This window comes from Mesoplodon densirostris, chromosome 8, assembly GCF_025265405.1.
Source record: "Mesoplodon densirostris isolate mMesDen1 chromosome 8, mMesDen1 primary haplotype, whole genome shotgun sequence".
NCBI classification, from domain to species: Eukaryota; Metazoa; Chordata; class Mammalia; order Artiodactyla; family Ziphiidae; genus Mesoplodon; species Mesoplodon densirostris.
In genome coordinates, this window is record NC_082668.1 from 22,725,086 (window position 1) to 22,746,850 (window position 21,765).

Sequence of the window (21,765 nt, forward strand, 5' to 3'; positions counted from 1 at the left end):
AGTTTTCCCAGTGGTGAGTCATTGCTCAGTTAATTTGAAAAGTTTTACCAATTAACCAATATCAAAAGGGTTATCAAAATTTTAAATCTAAATAATGTCAAAATTTTCAGATTTCTTGTCTTCAAATCATATGTAGCAAAAACAGAATAGAGTGATAGCTGGAATTTAATTGACCTTACAAATAATGGACAGCTTCTTTTCTTTCTGGACAAAAATGTGCTAAATGCAAGACATCCCATTACTGTTTAATGCAGTTCCCTTAAAGGTGAGCTATGGCACAAGCCTGAAATTGAAAACATAGGATTTCAAACCAGCCCTTGAAATTTGAGAAAGAAAACTTCTGTTGTTTTGCTCCATCACTGAGTAGAAACCACTGCTCCTGTTTCTTTTCCCTCCCTTCTCCTTTACTCTCCTCATCCTGTGGACATAGCAGCAAGATTAAGCTTAACGGTAGGCAGTAAAAGTCATTTGTGTTATCCTTCTAAAACTTAATCTTGATGGACATTTAACCATCATAATTTTTTTAAAGACTATTTTTTAAGAGCAGTTTTACATTCACAGCAAGGTTGAAAGGAAAGTACAGAGATTTCCTATGTTCCCCCTTCCCCAACACATGCACAACTTCCCCTAATTCAACATCCCCACCAGAGTGGTACATTTGTTACAATCGAGAACCTACATTGACACTTTATCACCCAAAGTCCATGGTTTGCATTAGGGATGACTCTTGGTGCTGTACATTCATGGCATCATAAACTGTTTCCCCTCAAAATCATGGTTGCTAAATTAAATAAAATATGTATCAAGTGTCTCTTAACATGAGGAAACTATGGTAGGGTTTCTTTAAAGGATCAATATTTAAACAACGTTATACCAATTATTGTAAGTAATTTAAGGATGTGATATTCCTATAATTACTGGTATGTATGGGAGTACTTTAAATAATCACATTTCTAAAATTTTGCCTCCGTGTTCATTTTTAAAAACTTATTTACGTTCATAAGGATCTTCAAAAGGGGTGATTTAAAGAGGGTCATGCAACTGACTTCTGCCAATTAATTAAAACAAACACCCTGCCATGTTCTGTGAAATATATACCACTTTAGAATTAAAAATTGAGAATTTTATATATTAATTTTGGTTTTCATGTAGCTTACAAATATGTGCATTAGATGAAATTAAGATTCAAAGAATGTTTGTTAGTCTTCAGCCAACTTTGAATTATTCTCAGTATGGAAGTGAGTATATTATTCTAGAACTTTTGAGTCTACCCAGACATGCAAGTTGTATATTTGTTCTGCTAGAAAACACTTTGTTTTCAAAGAGAATTTAATAGCAAAGATAATAATTAAGTTTGAAAATCAATATTTTTCTCTATGACATTACAGAAAATTTAAAACTGTTTATAATATGCTGAACTGCTTTATTAAACATGCAAAGTTTTGCTCTGTTTGACAGAGTGGCAGTTAGAAATTCTTGGAAAGGTTATTACAAGGAACTTTATTTCTAAATTGAACATTGATTGACATCATTAAAAAACAGTGTTTAGGGAAAAGATAGTGTTCTGTTCTGCAAGCATAAATTTTCCATCTATTTCATTATTATCCTAAATGGAGTCTACCCTATTAAGAAATTGATTCCACTTCTCTTATTTTGCCTTTTAAAAAAATTATTTGTCTTATTTATTTATTTGTGGCTGCATTAGGTCTTCGTTGCTGCTTGCAGGCTTTCTCTAGCTGTGGCGAGCAGGGACCACTCTTCATTGTGGTGCTCGGGCTTCTCATTGCAGTGGCTTGTTTTGTTGCACAGCATGGGCTCTAGGCGCACAAGCCTCAGTAATTGTGGCACACGGGCTCAGTAGTTGTGGCTCGCAGGCTCTAGAGCGCAGGCTCAGTAGTTGTGGTGCAGGGGCTTAGTTGCTCCGAGGCATGTGGGATCTTCCCAGACTAGGGCTCAAACCCGTCTCTCCTGCATTGGCAGGCAGATTCTTAACCACTGTGCCATGAGGGAAGCCCTGCCTTTTTTAAAAAAACAAAAGAAACAAACCACACTTTAAATTTTGTTGGTAATAGTTATACCAACAATATTTCCACATTAAGATGTGGAAATATTGAATTTAGTATATACTACAAAATGTCATTTTGTTGATAAATATTTTTGAAAGAATATGTTTGATCTCTTAATAATTTGACCAATCAATGGAATGATTTTAGAGTAAACTCCCTGAATAAAAATAAAACTAAAACTTTTTTCCAAACTGATAGGATGCTTAGACTGATGGGTTGAGAAATAAAAACTGAGTCTTTAATTATTACCTTTGTCTGTTTGTCTAAGATTCTACCCCATTTAGAAATGTGTTTGTTTTACATCATGTCATATGGCCTTTGGAATGTTTTTTCCTTCTTGATGGTAGATTTGTTCTTGATGAAAGGCTCCACAAACTAGAATTTCCTCAAAGAAGTTTAGTATAACAAGTAAATGAAGTTTGTATTCTGTATTATGTTATTTGTGTTAGGGTAGTTCCACAATTTTCTCACAATTCTTTGAAAATGGAAAAGAAAGCAAACTAAGTGGCATTTAAAAAATCATTTTATTTGCTTATAAACAAGTTCTATTTACATTTCTCATATGAAGCACAATAATTTATCTGCTAAAAAAGGATTTGTCTCAGAGAACAGACTTGTGGTTGCCAAGGGGAAGGGGAGTGGGGGAGGGATGGAGTGGGAGTTTAGGGTTAGCAGATGCAAACTATTATATATAGAATGCATAAACAACAAGGTCCTACTGTATAGCACAGGGAACTATATTCAATGTCCTGTGATAAACCATAGTGGAAAAGAATATAAAAAAGAATGTGTATGTATGTATAACTGAATCACTTTGCTGTACAGCAGAAATTAACGCAACGTTGTAAATCAACTATACTTCAATTTTAAAAAAAGGATTTGTCTCATTGATTTCCAGTGTCAATGTGTAAAAAATTAATCTCAGATAATTTTTTTTTTTTTTTTTTTTTGCGGTATGTGGGCCTCTCACTGCTGTGGCCTCTCCCATTGCGGAGCACAGGCTCCAGACGCGCAGGCTCAGCGGCCACGGCTCACGGGCCCAGCCGCTCCGCGGCACGCGGGATCTTCCCAGACTGGGGCACGAACCCGTGTCCCCTGCATTGGCGGGCGGACTCTCAACCACTGCGCCACCAGGGAAGCCCTCAGATAATTTTTATTGTGCTCCCATTTACGGATAAGCAAAACTGTCTTTAATGATGGCCATCCATGTGCACTAAATTTTTTTTTTTCAAATTTAATCAGTTATACATATACATATGTTTCCATATCCCCTCCCTTTTGCGTCTCCCTCCCACCCTCCCTATCCCACCCCTCCAGGCGGTCACAAAGCACCGAGCTGATCTCCCTGTGCTATGCGGCTGCTTCCCACTAGCTATCTACCTTACATTTGGTAGTGTATATATGTCCATGCCGCTCTTTCACTTTGTCACAGCTTACCCTTCCCCCTCCCCATATCCTCAAGTCCATTCTCTAGTAGGTCTGTGTCTTTATTCCTGTCTTACCCCTATGTTCTTCATGACATTTTTTTTTCTTAAATTCCATATATATGTGTTAGCATACAGTATTTGTCTTTCTCTTTCTGACTTACTTCACTCTGTATGACAGACTCTAGGTCTATCCACCTCATTACAAATAGCTCAATTTCATTTCTTTTTATGGCTGAGTAATATTCCATTGTATATATGTGCCACATCTTCTTTATCCATTCATCCGATGATGGACACTTAGGTTGTTTCCATCTCCGGGCTATTGTAAATAGGGCTGCTATGAACATTTTGGTACATGTCTCTTTTTGAATTATGGTTTTCTCAGGGTATATGCCCAGTAGTGGGATTGCTGGGTCATATGGTAGTTCTATTTGTAGTTTTTTAAGGAACCTCCATACCGTTCTCCATAGCGGCTGTACCAATTCACATTCCCACCAGCAGTACAAGAGTGTTCCCTTTTTTCCACACCCTCTCCAGCATTTATTGTTTCTAGATTTTTTGATGATGGCCATTCTGACTGGTGTGAGATGATATCTCATTATAGTTTTGATTTGCATTTCTCTAATGAGTAAAGATGTTGAGCATCCTTTCATATGTTTGTTGGCAGTCTGTATATCTTCTTTGGAGAAATGTCTATTTAGGTCTTCTGCCCATTTTTGGATTGGGTTGTTTGTTTTTTTGTTATTGAGCTGCATGAGCTGCTTATAAATTTTGGAGATTAATCCTTTGTCAGTTGCTTCATTTGCAAATATTTTCTCCCATTCTGAGGGTTGTCTTTTGGTCTTGTTTATGGTTTCCTTTGCTGCATGTGCACTAAATTTTAAGTTGAAGTGAGAGAACACTCATGGTCACCAAATCTCACATTTTCATTTTCAGGTTCAACTGGTCCTGTTCAAGTAATAATCACTGAGACCCCCAGTCAGCCCAACTCTCACCCCATCCAGTGGAATGCACCAGAACCATCTCACATTTCCAAGTACATTCTCAGATGGAAACCTGTGAGTATCCTACTTGGAAACCTTGGATATTGCAGCTCTTGAAATTAACAGATTCTGAAAATGTTTTCCAGCTTTTGAGCCAATAGATCTGATGAACTATATTCACATTGTATTTGTTTAGCGACCAAACAATATGTGGTCAATCTAATTGACATATTGATTTAGCTTTTTTTGGTACTTTAAACCAACTAACTCTTCATGTTAGAAAGATCTTCTTTGTGAAGACTTCAAAATGATAAGGCTTAAAATTACTCTTATCTAGTATGGAAAGAGAATATAAAGTTTTTCTATGTCTTGCAACTCCATCAAAGGGAAAAAAATATTGTCATAATTTTCCATGATTTGAAAAACAAAAAAGCTAAATCTTTCTTTTTTGGTTCACTTTTTTTTTTTTTTTTTTTTTTTTTTTTTTTGCGGTATGCGGGCCTCTCACTGTTGTGGCCTCTCCCGTTGCGGAGCACAGGCTCCGGACGCGCAGGCCCAGCGGCCATGGCTCACGGGCCCAGCCACTCCGCGGCATATGGGATCCTCCCAGACCGGGGCACGAACCCGTATCCCCTGCATCGGCAGGCGGACTCTTAACCACTGCGCCACCAGGGAGGCCCTGGTTCACTTTTTAAATGATCATTTCTTTTCTTTTTCTTTTTCTTTTTTTTTTTTATTTCACCACACAGCTTGCGGGATCGTAGTTCCCCGACCAGGGACTGAACCCCGGACAGGGCAGTGAAAGCTCCAAGTCCTAAACAGTAGACCGCCAGGGAATTTCCATGATCATTTCTTTTTTTTTTTTTTTTTTTTTTTTTTTTTGTGGTATGCGGGCCTCTCACTGTTGTGGCTTCTCCGGTTGCGGAGCACAGGCTCTGGGCGTGCAGGCTCAGCAGCCATGGCTCACGGGCCCAGCCGCTCTGCGGCATGTGGGATCTTCCCGGACCGGGGCACGAACCCGTGTCCCCTGCATCGGCAGGCGGACTCTCAACCACTGTGCCACCAGGGAAGCCCCCATGATCATTTCTTAAACCTTACTTTCTATACTATGAAGTTATTTTGATAGAAGGGAGAAAAGTGATGAGAGGGAAGTACAGATGAGGGATAGTTAGTGTATTTAATGAGTGACCTTGTGATTTCCTAATAATCATCTAGAAATTGAAGAAATCACACTAAGGAGGATATTGGTCTATTAAATTTTAATTTCTCTTACCCTCTCAGACCCACCCTGCTATCTTTCCAAAATGCATGACTCATAATTTGAGAAACACTATTTTAAACACAGGAGAAAAATGCCCACTTTTAATCACAGCTATTGGTTTCTAGGAACTAAAAGTAAAACAAAACAAAACATTTGACCAACTCATGCAGTTGTATTAAATTCTTTTTGAAAAATTCAAGCTGTTGAAATCATTCTTTTTCTTCTCTCACCCTCTTTTGTTAATGTCCGCAGTATATGGAGCAGCGGTTTGCAGAGCTGTGTGTCTAATGATGTTAATCGATGGAATCAATATATTTCCCCTCCAACACTTTATTGTGTCTCATTTTTTCATATCATCACCAGTTTTATTTACTTTAAACTTAACTCTGAAGTATTATGTGAGACCACAGTAATAAGGGATACACATAGGTATACAAAGTATATTAAGTTGGAAAGTCTTCAAAGAGTGGAGGTTATTAATTTCTTTGAAATTTTTAACAATTTCAGCATTTTCCTTAATGTTTGTCACCTGAGAGTTTATTCTTGAGTATTTTCTTCTGATAGCAAACCAACAAGGTTCACATTGCATGAAAGGCTTATTGTTAAATCTGAGCTAATTATAATGACTAATTTAATTTTTTCACAACATATTTAAATTTAAAGAGTACTAGGATCACTTTCATTTATTTCAAAAATATAAAGGGACACTTGAGTGTTTGAATTATTGAGGAACTGGTTGATTGGATAATTTTTTTTAAATCACTGGGTATTAAAAATATTTTGACTTCTATTAGTTTGGAAGATACACTTAAAAGGATCTCAACTTGTTTGAAGTAAGGATGTTTCTTTTCTACACATTTTAATGCAAAGAATTTTGTGCCATGATATATTAATGAAGTTGGACAGGATGTGAAAGTATAAACTGGAGACAAAGATTAAGTAAACTGAGATCGCATTCTTCTGCAGATCACATTCTTTTGCCCAAAGTTGGCTAACCACTTTAGAGGGGTGGTTTATATCCAAGAATGAGTCATAAAACCAGAGCAGTTAAACCTTGTATGTGATTGTCCCAGGCACTGAGTCATGAAGGAATGTTATGCCTTTGACTGCTCTGCAAGAAACTTGGTTTGTAGCCCACCAAGTGAAAGATAGAATATATATCCTTTTCCCACTGCAGAGAGGAATATATCTCTGTTCATTATTGAAATTTAAAAGTTGGGAAAGGCAAAACTTGGGGTCTACATATTATGTTGCTGATATTAAATTGAATAATTAATCTGGCAAAAAGGAAGGTGCCCAGGACCTCCCACTGTGTAATCTTGGCCATGTCACATAATTCTGTTTCTTCACCTACAAAATCAGGGTGATAATACCTGTAACTTGGAGGATGGGGGAGATGAAGATTAAATGAGAGGATGCGAGGAAAGCAGAACAGAGCATGGCATGTAGTAAGCTATCAGTAAATATTAGCTTTAATAATCATTATTATTAATGTTAACAAATTCTGCTACAGGTTTCTATTCCAATTCCAATTTTCCATGATTTTCCTCCAAAATGGAGCTGCATAGACCCCTCATTCTTCTTTGAAGAATACTCCACATCATCTCTGAGTGTTCATCTTTGTGAATACTTGTGTGATTTTTTTTTTAACTTAAATTTTTAGAAAAATTCTCCAGACCGTTGGAAGGAAGCCACCATTCCAGGCCACTTAAACTCCTACACCATCAAAGGCCTGAGGCCAGGTGTGGTATACGAGGGCCAGCTCATCAGCGTCCAGCACTACGGCCAAAGAGAAATGACACGCTTCGACTTCACCACCACCAGCACAAGCCCAGTGGTGACCAGTATGTACCCCAGCCGCCAGCCCATCTGTGCCCTCAATTCTCAGACCTGGGCTTCCCGCAGGAAGTGCCTTCCATCTCGATTCATATTATTCCATGGATGGCACCCACATTTTTAAAAACCTGATAATCTGATAATCTACAGACGATGCCAGTAAATTTCCTCAATGGCTGAAGGCTCTCTCCCCTCTTTCTATGACTCTAGGCAACACCGTGACGGGAGAGACATCACCCTTTTCTCCCGTTGTGGCCACCTCTGAATCCGTGACTGAAATCACAGCCAGCAGCTTTGTGGTCTCCTGGGTCTCGGCTTCCGACACTGTGTCCGGATTCCGGGTGGAGTATGAGCTGAGTGAAGAGGGAGATGAACCACAGTATCTGGGTGAGCTCAACGTGTTGATGACCAGCTGCTGGGAAACCCTGCTTGGGGTGGGGCTGGGGGCATCCACGCAGGTGGCCTGGGAAGTTCGGAAGTAGTTGACAGCTCAGACTGCACAAACGGCCCTCCAGTGTGAGTCTGGAAAACAACTGATCCTTTTTAGAACAGAGCTGGGTTTTTCCTGAGCCATGCTCACTTTCCCAGTTCCTGATGGAAACTGTGTTATGCATTAGCCTGGGCACAGGTCCACAAAACAAAAGTGTGTTCTTCCTGGAAGTAATTGCCAGCATGAGGACTGCAGTGGAGAAAACGTTAGCTTTGGGAGAGGCACAATACCCTCATTCATGTTTTTCAGATTCTCATGTTTAGGGGACTTTTAAAAACTTTATCATGGAGAAATAAATATACATACTGAAAAGTACACAGATCATAAACATAGAACTCAGTGAATTTTTATCAAGTGAACACACTGTGTGACTAGGACCCAGATCAAGAAAAAGAACATCCCTCCTACCCCACTCCCCATCATCCCCCACCTATAGCCACTACGTGGACTTCTAACTACAGAGGACTATGTTTACAAATCTGGGGGTGGATTAAAATTATACATTCTTAGAGAAAATATTTGGGAAAAGGGGGAAAAAGAGAAAAATTATCTCATAGTGCATTGATAATTATTGACTATCCATAACACATTTCCTTCTAGTTTTCCCTCACCACTCCCCCCCAATGAATACATAGTTTTAAAAATATGCTTCTCATAGGTTATGGAGTCATTAGAGGGATTGGTACACTCTGATAGTAACCCTTACCTTTTATTTCAAAGATCTTCCCAGCACAGCCACTTCTGTGAACATCCCTGACCTGCTTCCTGGCCGAAAATACATTGTGAACGTCTATCAGATATCCGAAGAAGGAGAACAGAGTTTGATCCTGTCTACCTCACAGACAACAGGTACACGTGTACTGTGTGGTGTGAAAAGACTTTTTTTCCCTGTGAAACAGACCTATAGCAATATTTCCTGACTGTTTTTCTCATTTCTTCCTTTCTTTGTTAGCACCTGATGCCCCTCCTGACCCTACCGTGGACCAGGTTGATGACACCTCGATTGTCGTTCGCTGGAGCAGACCCCAGGCGCCCATCACAGGTCAGCTTAGCTGCCTCTTCTTGGCTCCCATGTTAACCTTGATGCCATAAAAGGTGAGGGAGAGGATTCTGATCTATGAGCAGGCAAATCACTTAAATCTCGTATGTAATTATTGGACCAGTGTGGAGATGTGTATGTGTGTGTGTGAGATATTGTCTTACAGCCTTACTTTCTTATGGATCATTTCCTCTTAAATCTGTTTTATTGACCTCCTTCACACACAAAACACACCCACACACAATCACACACATAAACCTCTAAAGCCAGCTCATGGACTTATTACACCAGGCATTCCTGTGGTAGAAGAGGGGTAATTTTTCTGAAAACCTCACTCTAAGACTTATTCTTAAAGAGGCAGCCAAGCTGCCTTCTTAGCTCATTAGGTGACTCAGCTGTCTCTGAAGTTCCTAAAAGATACAGATGTGCTAGACAACTCTGTGCTCAGAGTGGTTCCTTAATTGCTTCCTTCATCCAGGGCTCGAAGAAAAGAAATCGGTTTAACATAAATATTTTCACCCTCTGGCTTCCTAATAGACATATATTAAGGATCTCAGGGCTTCCCTGGTGGCGCAGTGGTTGAGAGTCCGCCTGCCGATGCAGGGGACACGGGTTCGTGCCCCGGTCCGGGAAGATCCCACATGCCGCGGAGCGGCTGGGCCCGTGAGCCATGGCCGCTGAGCCTGCGCGTCTGGAGCCTGTGCTCCGCAACGGGGAGAGGCCACAACAGTGAGAGGCCCGCGTACCACAAAAAAAAAAAAAAAAAAAAAAAGGATCTCAGGTTTTCAAGGATGGTATTTAATATTAAAAAGTTTTGCATGACTTCTTATTTTATCTTTGGACTGAATAGTCCTTATAAGAAGTAGCACTATTGAACGAGTCAAAAAGAATCACTCATTCTGAACTAATCCAGCAAGATGCTAAGGGCTGTTAGGAAAGGGGGGCCTTTTGAAACCTTTGGTTCATCAAACAGTGTATCGTACTTTTTTCTCCTGAATCTGCAGGATACAGAATCGTCTATTCTCCATCAGTAGAGGGTAGTAGCACAGAACTCAACCTTCCTGAAACGGCCAACTCTGTCACTCTCAGTGACTTGCAGCCTGGTGTTCAGTATAACATCACTATCTACGCTGTGGAAGAAAATCAAGAGAGTACTCCTGTCTTCATCCAACAAGAAACCACTGGCGTCCCACGTTCAGGTAACCTGAAGATGCTTCCTATAGTATCTTATTTCTTAAGGCTGAAGAAAGTAACATCTTTAACCTCCCTTTTGCTGGAGGAACAAAGCCAACCTTGGCTTGTGTTCATTCCATGAGCCTGCTGGGGACAACGGGATGTGTAAGATGAAAGAATAATTGCATCTGTGGGAGGGTTGCTTTGTCTCTGTCAACAGTTCCTATATGCAAGTTGTCTTATGGATTAGTATATCCTTAAACTTATGAAATTTAGCTGAAATGTCTTCACCATAAAGTAACTTATCAAAACTGGCTATTGGCCTTCCTGATTAAAACCTGACAGCATAAAGTCTTCATATTTTTCCCCAGAAACTTAAGGGGAAGTTCATCTGTTGCTCTTAAGTATTATAAAATGACTTAGTAAAATAAAAACCACCACATTTTTTTTCAGTTGTTGCAAGAGTTTGCTTTGGGGGTTTTTTTGGTATGTTTATCTTAAACCCCTCAATAAGATACTTCATATGTTGGAAACTCATCTGCTTACCAACATATTTTACATAAAAGCTTTAAATGTCACGTGTAAGCAGTATGACTGAACTACAAAAATATAACCCAAAAAAGCATATTCTCTAATTAAGAGAGAAAACTTAGCTCTGGAATGAGAGGCTCTATGAATTACCCTCTACCTTAAAAACCCAGGAAACTGGCTTTTTAAAAACAATCCTGGGCTTCCCTGGTGGTGCAGTGGTTGAAAGTCCACCTGCCGATGCAGGGGACACGGGTTCGTGCCCCAGTCCGGGAAGATCCCACGTGCCGCAGAGCGGCTGGGCCTGTGAGCCATGGCCGCTGAGCCTGCGCGTCCGGAGCCTGTGCTCCGCAACAGGAGAGGCCACAACAGTGAGAGACCCGTGTACGGCAAAAAAAAAAAAAAACACACACAATCCTTAGCAGGAATTGAAAATGACCAGTTGGCTCTTGTCTGTTAGATAAAGTTCCCCCTCCCAGGGACCTGCAGTTTGTGGAGGTGACGGACGTGAAGATCACCATCATGTGGACACCCCCCGAGAGTGCGGTGACCGGTTACCGAGTGGACGTGATCCCCGTCAACCTGCCCGGGGAACATGGGCAGAGGCTGCCCATCAGCAGGAACACATTTGCAGAAGTCACTGGGCTGTCCCCTGGGGTCACCTATCACTTCAAAGTCTTCGCCGTGAACCACGGGAGGGAGAGCAAGCCTCTGACGGCACAACAGGCGACCAGTACGTTTAGGGTCCTTTACTTCCACCCCAGACCCTCCACCCTCACTTCCAACCTGTGCTGGGTGGGCAGCATGCCATCACTTGTAGGTTCACAGTTAGAAATAGGAAAATACTCAGGGGATAGGGAATGTATACTGGACATAAAGCGCATTAAACTTGAAAACAAAACTTAGACAAGCTCCGTAGAGGCTAAATGGTAAACCCATTTCCCGAATACACATGCCAGGGGAATGGCACTAAGAGAGGAGAACTTAACCTGATTTTCCTTGCTAATGGAGACATGGAGTGAAAATTTGATTACATTTTTATGTAACTAAATATACCTAGATCAAACTTTAAATGTAGTATCTTTATCCTTTTATAGTAGAATTATTTGCAAATAGTAATTGCTAAAACATCTAGTGCATATTAGGCACAAGGTCATATGCTCAGTTCTTTATAAGCCTCATCCTCATATTTAATCCTCGTTTTGAGTTAATGAGGAAGGTCTTATTATTATCCCTAGGAGATACATGAAGAAACTGAAGCTTATAAAAAATTCTGCAACTTGTAAAGTCACAAAGCTGGGAAACGATTGAGCTGGAACCACACAGACCTATGTCTTTTTGACTCCAAAGCCCATGTTTTCAGTGATTGTACTTGACTACCTCTTAAACATTTCCTCCCTCTGAAAAGTGTTTTAAATTATTGCAGGGAGGCTGCCAGTTACACACTCAAGAAGAAAATTCACAATTTCTATGGTTCTTTCTGATAATGCAAACTCACCAGGGTCTTGCTATAAATCTGAGGTTCTGAGTATATGTTATAATTATTGTCTAATCTGAATCATGTGAAAATAACTTTTATTACTCCAGCAAAGGACTAGTCATTGAATAAATGCAGAGAATATCACTTTTGTTCCATGTGGAGCTTTCCTCTTCATTTCCCCTCATTTTCGTGGGCTTATTTCTCTTTTCTTAACCTGTTTGGCTCAGATCAGAGCAAATTGTGGCTTCACAAGTATTTGTTTTTGTTTTTAAATACCATCTCTGTATGTTAGTGTAATTTCTGAGGATGATGGGAAAATCATGCTGGAAAACTAGCCTTCCCACAGGATCAAGGTCAAGCAAAAACAGTGGGCAATTTCTCATGACTGACAGAGTTTTGCAAAGTTCTCTGTAGCACTCAATCTCTTCATGGCTAAATATTTCCAAAGTTTTGTTCTTAGTTTCAACCTGGAGAAGAAAGAACTTAGAAAATTCAGTCAAGCTTTAGGATTTCAGTATGATAATTTTGAGGTGCAAATATTTCTCGATGTGTTTCATCTTTTTTTCTAGAATTGGATGCTCCCACCAACCTCCAGTTTATCAATGAAACTGACACCACTGTCATAGTGATTTGGACTCCACCTCGTGCCCGGATAGCCGGGTACCGACTGACCGTGGGCCTGACCCGTGGAGGCCAGCCCAAGCAGTACAACGTGGGTCCCTCAGCCAAGCAGTATCCACTGAGGAATCTGCAGCCTGGCTCTGAGTACTCTGCAACCCTCGTGGCCGTGAAAGGCAGCCAGCAGAGCCCCAGAGCCACCGGAGTCTTCACCACTCGTAAGTCAAAGGTTAAATGTCTTTTCTTAGTGATATCATAGGTTCTTCTCTATATTTACATTCTCTCTCCTTCATGCATTTTTTTAAAAAGTTAACTTAGGGAATTCACTGGCTGTCCAGTGGTTAGGACTCTGTGCTTTCACTGCCCAGGGCCCAGGTTCAATCCCTGGGGATCCTGAAAGCCTCTCGGCACAGCCAAAAAAAAAAAAGTTAACTTAAAAAACTTTGTACAAGATTAAATAATTTTTTTAATTAAAAAAAAAAAAGATTTAAAGCAGTACTACTCAAAGTGTGACCCATGAACCCACTGCTGGTCTGCGAACTGTTTGTTGCATGGACTAAGGAGCTTATGCCAGAATGTAGATGATGGAGCACACCGTTTAGTTCAGTTGATACTTTTTTGAAGCAAGGTTTTCTTAATGAAGGAAGCAGTGCATTACCTGACATATGTTGCCAAGATCCTTATTTTCTCTGGGACCAGCACTTTGAGTAACATTGTTTAAAACACCCAGTTATTTGAAAATTGAAGGCTACTGTATTAAATGAATTTACCAAATACTAGTTAAGGCAAGAAAAAAAATCAGCACCTATGTCTACATCCTAATACTTTGGGTATTGAATGATAGCAGTAAATGTGGAATAAAAACATCTACCAGTTGAATAGAAACCAACAGGACAAGAAGCTAAGGAAATGATTTCTTTACAAGTGTTGACTGCAGCAGATTAAAGTACCTTATGCAGAACACAATACCTTTTTTTTTTTTTTAATTACTCTTGAAATTCCACAGAAGGAAAAATACTGACAGTAATGTTTGGCCCTGTCTGTCTTTTGCTCAATACTTTACAGGAAGTGGCCTTAAATCTCTTACATATCTGTATCACAATAGAGGACTGTATTCATAAACTGATTTCTATCAAATGCAACTCATTTACATTACAAAGAAATATGAGACCCATCATTTCTAGATAAGCATTAATTTTTATTTTTAACTCAGTTTGAATTCCAGAAGGACCTAACTTAATACTTTTTCAGCGTATATTGCAACTATGAACTAGCTTGCAATTTCCTAAGTTTTCCACAAATCTTACTCTTTGACTAATTTGAAAAGTAGATGTTAAAAAGCATTCAAATCGTGAATATAAGTTTAGTTTTTACATTACTATGGAATTTATTTCACAAAGAAAATTCTCTATAAAATTATCTCTGTAAGAATTCATAATTTACTAAAAATTTATTTCCATTTAAATTTCATATATGAAGTTTGGCTAGTAAAGACTTTTTCTTAAGTAACTGCTAATCATAGGCAAGTAAAATCTGTTTTTATCTCTAAGTTAAACTTTAAATTTTGCTTTTTTATGTTACATGTTACTAAGATACTCTAAAATCTATTAACATGAAATCAATATCTTTGTATTTCTTGTAAATGTCTGTTTCTCATAGATGACCTTTTCATTAGAATGGAAATTTCAGTAGATTTAGTCTTTTACTGACTTTGTATACTTCTGTATATTATCTATTTTACTTTTTAACTTTTTAACGAGACATATTTTACCTAGTTTCTTTTGTTGGATAGAGTGCCTATAAAAGAAAAAGCATTTTATTTATTTATTATTTTATTGAACTATAGTTGAATTACAATGTTGTGTTAATTTCTGCTGTACAGCAAAGTGATTCAGTCATACATATATATATTCTTTTTCTTTCTTTTTTTTTTTTTTTTTTTTTTGTGGTACGCGGGCCTCTCACTGTTGTGGACTATCCCGTTGTGGAGCACAGGCTCCAGACGCTCAGGCTCAGCGGCCATGGCTCACGGGCCCAGCCGCTCCGCGGCATGTGGGATCTTCCCGGACTGGGGCACGAACCCGTATCCCCTGCATCAGCAGTCAGACTCTCAACCACTGCGCCACCAGGGAAGCCCTATATTCTTTTTCATATTCTTTTCCATTATGGTTTATCACAGGATATTGAATATAGTTCCCTGAGCTATACAGTAGGAACTTGTTGTTTATCCATCCTATATATGCTGGTTTGCATCTGCTAATCCCAGACTCCCAATTCTTCCCTCCCTTACCTCCCCTTCCCCTTGGCAGCCACAAGTTTGTTCTCTATATTTGTGAGTCTGTTTTTGTTTCATAGATATGTTTGTGTCATATTTTAGATTCCACATATAAGTGATATTATGTGGTATTTGTCTTTCTCTTTCTGACTTACTTCACTTAGTATGATAATCTTTAGATCCATCCATGCTGCTGCAGAGGGCATTATTTCATTCTTTTTTATGGCTGAGTAGTATTCCATTGTGTATATATACCACATCTTCTTTATCCATTCATCTGTCTATTGATATTTAGGTTATTTCCATGTCTTGGCTGTTGTAAATAGTGTTGCTATGAACATAGGGGTGCATGTATCTTTTAGAGTTATAGCTTTGTCTGGGTACATGCCCAGGAGTGGGATTGCTGAATCATATGGCAACTCTATTTTTAGTTTTTTGAGGAACCTCCATACTGTTCTCCATAGTGATGCATGTGACTGCACCAATTTACATTCCCACCAACAGTGTAAGAGGGTTCCCTTTTCTTCACACTCTCTCCAGCATTTATCATTTGTAGACTTTTTAATGATGGCCATTCTGACTGGTGTGAGGTGGTACCTCATTGTAGGTTTGATTTGCATCTCTCTAAGAAAAAGCATTTTTAATGATACTAAAAATAATTGAATGGAATGGGTGGGGCAATATTGACTATTTCAAGTACTTTTGGAGACCTTGATATATTGGACATGTTATTTTATTGTCTGCACAATACATTAATTGAAAAATATAATTTTATTTGAGTTAACTGATAGAACTACTTTTATTAGATAAAGGTCAATGTCATGCCTTGCACATTGTATACATAAAAAAATTTTTTTTTCCATTATGGTTTATCACAGGATAGTGAATATAGTTCCCTGTGCTATACATTAGGACCTTGTTGTTTATCCATTCTAAATGTCATAGTTTGCATCTACCCACCCCAAACTCCCAGTCCATCCCTCTCCCTCCCTCAAAAAATATTTGTTGAATAGATGATTGAGAAAATAGCTCAACCAAGCTTAGATTTAAATAAACCTCTGTAAGCAGTGAGTTCTATGACTTCATTTGAACTTCAAGTACTTTCTGAGGCTGTAAACATCAGCAGGGCTTGCATATTTTTGAAATTGCTTTACATTTCTGTAGCTTTTTACTATTAACAAGCTGAATTCTGGGAATAACATTTCTGGGTTTTATAACTTGTGTTAAGTTGTTAAGAGCACATGACAGGGGGTGGAGGAGCTGTTTCTGGGGAAAATCAGCTTTACTCCTTTATAAATAGGGCAAATTTTATTTTTTTAGCATCCAGGCTGTCCTTCACCTAACAAGACCTGCCAGAATCCATAGCTCATACTTACAGTCACATTCTTTGTTTGCCATCAGTTTGTGGGTTTGTGGTTTGGAGAGTTTCCTGTAATGGTCTTCCCAGGCAGAGAGCATCATCTTAAACTTGAGAAAGTTCTAGCTGGCTGGCTCAAGCAATAGAAAACACGCAATCTTAAAGCCCAAGACAGTTGAGGAGAATGCTTTTGTGAAAAAAATTGTGGCTTTCACAGACGTTCAGTGAAAGAAGCTGTCTGCTCTCTGAATTGTTTCTTGTGGACTTTGACATGGTCGCCCAGGGCTGGCCATGGCATTTTGGCAAAGTCAGTGGCAGCCAAGTGGTGTATGATTTCAGAGACTCTGGGGGGGCATCACAGGTCGCCCATCCTAATTCCACTGAGAATATCATCCAAACAATAACACACTCATGAAACATCTCTCCAAACCAGTAGAACTTCAGTTCAGCCAGTAAAGCACCCATTACAAAGTATGCCCACATGTATTTTATTTTTTCAGACAGCAGTATTTTAAAAATACTTTTTAAAAAATTGCACATTAAAATCCAGATTGGAAAACTCTGGAAGAATTGCAGTGCTGGGCCTGAATTTTCCCATGCCTGGAGCTGAGTAGTAATGGAGTACTACTTAAAGACTTTTTTTTAAATGTTTTATTTATTTATTTTTATTGGGGTATAGTTGTTTTACAATGTTGTGTTAGTTTCTACTTTACTGCAAAGTACAGTAGAGTTCTCTGTGCTGTACACTTATCTATTTTATACATATTAGCATGTATATGTCAATCCCAATCTCCCAATTCATCCCACCCCCATCTTTCCCCCCCTTGGCATCCCCATGTTTGTTCTCTGTGTCTGTGTCTCTATTTCTGCCTTGCAAACCGGGTCATCTGTACCATTTTTCTAGATTCCACATATATGCGTTAATATACGATACTTGTTTTTCTCTTTCTCAGAGTAGGCTTAAAGTCTCTTAATGTTCATTTGTCGAACTCTGGGGGATAAGTCTTTGTCTCACCAACCATTCATAATTTAGTATAAATGCGTTTACTAGTGTTTTGTCCCCAGCGAGCACAAAAATTTGGTTGAGACGTAAAGAAGAAGGAATTATGAAGGCACTAAACATGTGACCAAGGCCATCCACACGCTTGAAAGCCCTGAATTTGACTCACCAGACACAAATGTCTTGCCTTCTGAGACCTCACCTTTCACATAGCAGCCAGTTATTGAAATGCTTATTACAAGATTTAGTTGTTCTGCCAATTATATTTTAGAGATTCTAAATTTATGAAAAGATTTGTAAGATTGTTGAAAATGTCTATTTCAGCTTTATGTACAAATACTCTTTTTCTTCCTCTTTTTCTTGTTTTTTTAATTAAAAATATTTTTTAATTTTTTAAATTAATTAATTTGTTTTTTTTGTTTTTTGTTTTTTTTTGGCTGTGTTGGGTCTTCATTGCTGCACGTGGGCCTTCTCTAGTCACAACGAGCAGGGGCTACTCTTCGTTGCGGTGTGTGGGCTTCTCATTGTGGTGGCTTCTCTTGTTGCGGAGCACAGGCTCTAGGCGCGGGCTCAGTAGTTGTGGCGCACGGGCTTAGTTGCTCCGCGGCATGCGGGATCTTCCCAGACCAGGGCTCCAACCCGTGTGCCCTGCATTGGCAGGCGGATTCTTAACTACTGCACCACCAGGGAAGCCCCTCTTGTTTTTTTTTAAGTATTATTTTCACTAAGAAATAGCAGTGATGTCAGGATGCTAGGAGGTTCGAAATAAACTTTTATTATAATTCCTAATTCTAGTGGCAGAATACTAAATTTCTGTAGTGTGATTATTCTGAGTGAATAATCACATGTTTAAGGAAAGTATCTTTAGAATTTATAAGTGCATCCATGGTGGCAGATTTCATTTACCTTTCACATGGCATCTCTTTCTGCAACCAAAAATAATTGGCCATCATTATGGAGTGATTCAGCATATTGCTATTTTTAGATAATCATCTATAATTTAACCATTGTTCTCAAAATAATGGTTAAGAAGTAGAGTGATAATCAGTTTGTGGTGACCAGTTTTACATTTTATATGGGATTCTATACTGATGATATAGGGAAAGTTATTGTCATCAAACTCAAATCCCAATCATGATGAAAAGACACAAATTTCAGAATCCAAGGAGTTGAAAGGGTCCTCTGTGGTCATCCAGCTCCTTGTTATTTAAATGTGATTCCCAGACTAACAACACTGGTGTAACAGAAATGCAAACTACCTAGCCCCATGTGGACCTACAGAATCAGAACCTGCATTTTAGCCAGGTCTCAGATGATTTGTGTGGCACATGAAAGGTTGAGAGGCATTGACCTACTCCAAATTTTCACATATGTCACATTCTGGATCCATTAGCTGACTAAAAGTGAAGTTCTCAATAAAAATATTTGTTATCAGAACTTCCCTGGTGGTCCAGTGGTTAAGACTCCACACTTCCACTGCAGGGGTTGCAGGTTCAATCCCTGGTTGGGGAACTAAGATCCCACATGCAGTAAGGTGCGGCCAAAAGATTTAAAAAAAAATTTGTTATCTGCATTCTCTGTGATTCTAAGGCTTGAACACATGATTTGATTCCATTTCACAGTGCAGCCTCTGGGCTCCATCCCACCTTACCACACAGAAGTGACTGAAACCACCATTGTGATTACATGGACGCCTGCTCCAAGGATTGGTTTTAAGGTAAATTGCAGATGTTCCTAATCCCTTCTAATACAGCCCTGGGTTGCCCTCATGTTTCTGGATGTAGTTGAAACAGGATGCTCAGGAGTCAGGAGACTTGGGTTTCATCCTGTTTCTGTTCATACCTCTCTGACCACTTTGTCAGGGCATCACAATACTTCTGCCTCCCTGAATTGCTGGAAAAATGGACTGAGGCAGTGAAAGTGCTATGCAAAGAGGAAAACATTAGTATGGAACTGTTAGTTGTTATCTTGTTTTCTCTATCCTTTCTCCCAGGGAGTTAGATTTAAAGATATATAGGGAAACTGCTCTTGTTGTGTTGTTCTAAATAGGTATCAGCAAGTTCACAAAAACCAATTTAAGGAGACCAATTAAACTCAGAGTCACTCAAAAATCACATTTTTATCCAATCAGTTTCATCTCAACTTGTTCAAAGCCCCTTAGGTGAATCTCTTAATAGACATTAAGATTAAGGTCTTCCCTATAGATATCTGGATACATGTTCTTTAAAGTAATGGTATTAGGGAAGTGATGAATACAAATGAATGTATTTAAAAGAATTCCTTTTTTTGGCATTTAGAGTGTGGAGAGGGAAATATTTATTATAATTGAAAATCAAGACTAAATCCCCATGACGATTGTTTAAAAAAATATACCAAAGATCATTTCTTTTTCGAAATACGCAAATGGCATATTGATGATTATGCTATTTAAATATAAAAAACCCTTTTTGAAGATTGTCGGTATACCTTTTAAATTTCCCTTAGTAGTGTCATTTTGACTTTCCGGAGCCTTATAAAGTACTAAGGATGTCTCTAGAGCTGAACACTGATGACACGATATTACCCAGGCTTTTCAAATAAAATACTAAAAGAATTGAAAATTAAGGGCACATTAGTCTTAATTCTTCTCTTGTAACATATCAGCCTGCAGTTGAAGCTGTCCTTCTTTAAAAGGAGTGTTTTTGAAGTACAAAGTGTTACAGGGACTGGTACATTTAAGTTGAATACTAATAACTCATTAAAGAGAGAACTAGAGGATTTCTTCCAGCAAAAAGAAAATAAGAAATGAACGGGCATGTGCCCCAAAGCCCTCGTGTACTTCTGGTTTATACCAGGAGATTATTTATCAAGCAAAACAGTATGTAATGATGTTTCTCTGGAACCTTCTATTACAAGCTACCTTAACTTAGTTTTGGAAGATACTTCCCCTAAGTGGCACCTTCCCCCACCCCAGTTCCAAGGAATTTCCAGCTACATTATTTAATAGAGCTAAAGTAAGGTCCCAACTCATTCCCAACTAAAAGCAGAGTGCAGTTGCTGAGGAGTCCACATTGTGCAAAGCATAACCACAATCTCTCAGCAGTAACCCAGCTCTGGAAATATTTGTGCTTGGTGTTTATTTTGCTTTCTTTTTCCTAGCTGGGTGTACGACCAAGCCAGGGAGGGGAAGCACCACGAGAAGTGACCTCAGACTCAGGAAGCATCGTTGTGTCTGGCCTGACTCCAGGCGTGGAATACATTTACACCATCTCAGTCCTGAGAGATGGGCAAGAGAGAGATACACCAATTGTGAAGAAAGTGGTGACACGTAAGAGGAGCTCTTTGCCTCTTTTCTTTTCTTTTCGTTTTTTAAATTGTTCCACTTTTTTAAAGTAGCTGATAGCAATATCACTTTTTACTTATGATAATGACACAAGGGAAACATTTCATCCCTACTTATATTATTAGCTATTTCTAAGTTTAGAGTAGCAAGTTCAATTCATGTCATATAATCTATGGCATCCGAAGTGTTCTTTCCATGTCAAAAATGTCTATGAACTGGCAAGACAGAAAAAAATTTCAGTAGTGTTGCAAAATTAAAAATTGTAAAAAAAAAAATTCTCTCAGAGAATTGCTGTCCAGCATGGACAGCATGGACATAAATAAATAACTTCTTTATTTTTACTGATTGTGGAAGGAAGGAAGGGAGGGAGGGAGGAAAAGAGAGAGAGAGGTATTCCACAGCTCAAGTGCTTTGTGCTAGCTTAAACTTTTAATTAAAAAATTTTTTTTCTGCATAGCACTGTCTCCACCAAAGAACTTGTACCTGGAAACAAACCCCGACACTGGTGTCCTTACTGTCTCCTGGGAGAGGAGTACCACCCCAGGTAAGCCTGGGATGTGTCATAGGGCAAGTATATGCAATGCCTTCCCAAAACAAAGTTTGGAAACTGTGTTCCCTTCAGAGAAAGGGTCAAAATTATAAATACCTAGCTCTCCATAAAAAAAATACAGGCGTACATCATAGAGTGACATATAGGGTGTTTTACTGCATGTTTATTTAAATTACAGGAAAGAGAGCAAGGCAGACCCTTACTGAGCTATAGGGAATCACGAGGGCTGAGGAAAAGCATTCTGAGCAGTCCTTTTTGCTCAGTGGCATTCCAAACTGCCAAACAAATGGCTGAAGTTATACTTCCTAATTTTCCATTTGTGGGTTATCATAGATTCTAAGTATATTACTCAATAAACTT

The 21,765-nt window shown here is 39.0% G+C and overlaps 1 protein-coding gene across 12 annotated transcripts in view; it reads left to right on the forward strand.

Annotated features, from left to right (window-relative positions):
• FN1 (fibronectin 1) overlaps positions 1–21,765 on the forward strand; it is a 71,983-nt gene that overhangs the window by 18,290 nt on the left and 31,928 nt on the right. For 11 of the 12 annotated variants that reach the window (XM_060105732.1, XM_060105739.1, XM_060105734.1 and 8 more), the window contains exons 13-23: positions 4,430–4,551; positions 7,401–7,581; positions 7,784–7,960; positions 8,784–8,912; positions 9,016–9,105; positions 10,107–10,301; positions 11,264–11,536; positions 12,853–13,119; positions 19,156–19,250; positions 20,672–20,840; positions 21,313–21,399. In XM_060105732.1, the coding sequence (XP_059961715.1) occupies positions 4,430–4,551; positions 7,401–7,581; positions 7,784–7,960; positions 8,784–8,912; positions 9,016–9,105; positions 10,107–10,301; positions 11,264–11,536; positions 12,853–13,119; positions 19,156–19,250; positions 20,672–20,840; positions 21,313–21,399 (1,785 nt within the window). The remainder of the gene's footprint in view (positions 1–4,429; positions 4,552–7,400; positions 7,582–7,783; positions 7,961–8,783; positions 8,913–9,015; positions 9,106–10,106; positions 10,302–11,263; positions 11,537–12,852; positions 13,120–19,155; positions 19,251–20,671; positions 20,841–21,312; positions 21,400–21,765) is intronic. The other variant, XM_060105736.1, reaches the window with a different exon arrangement.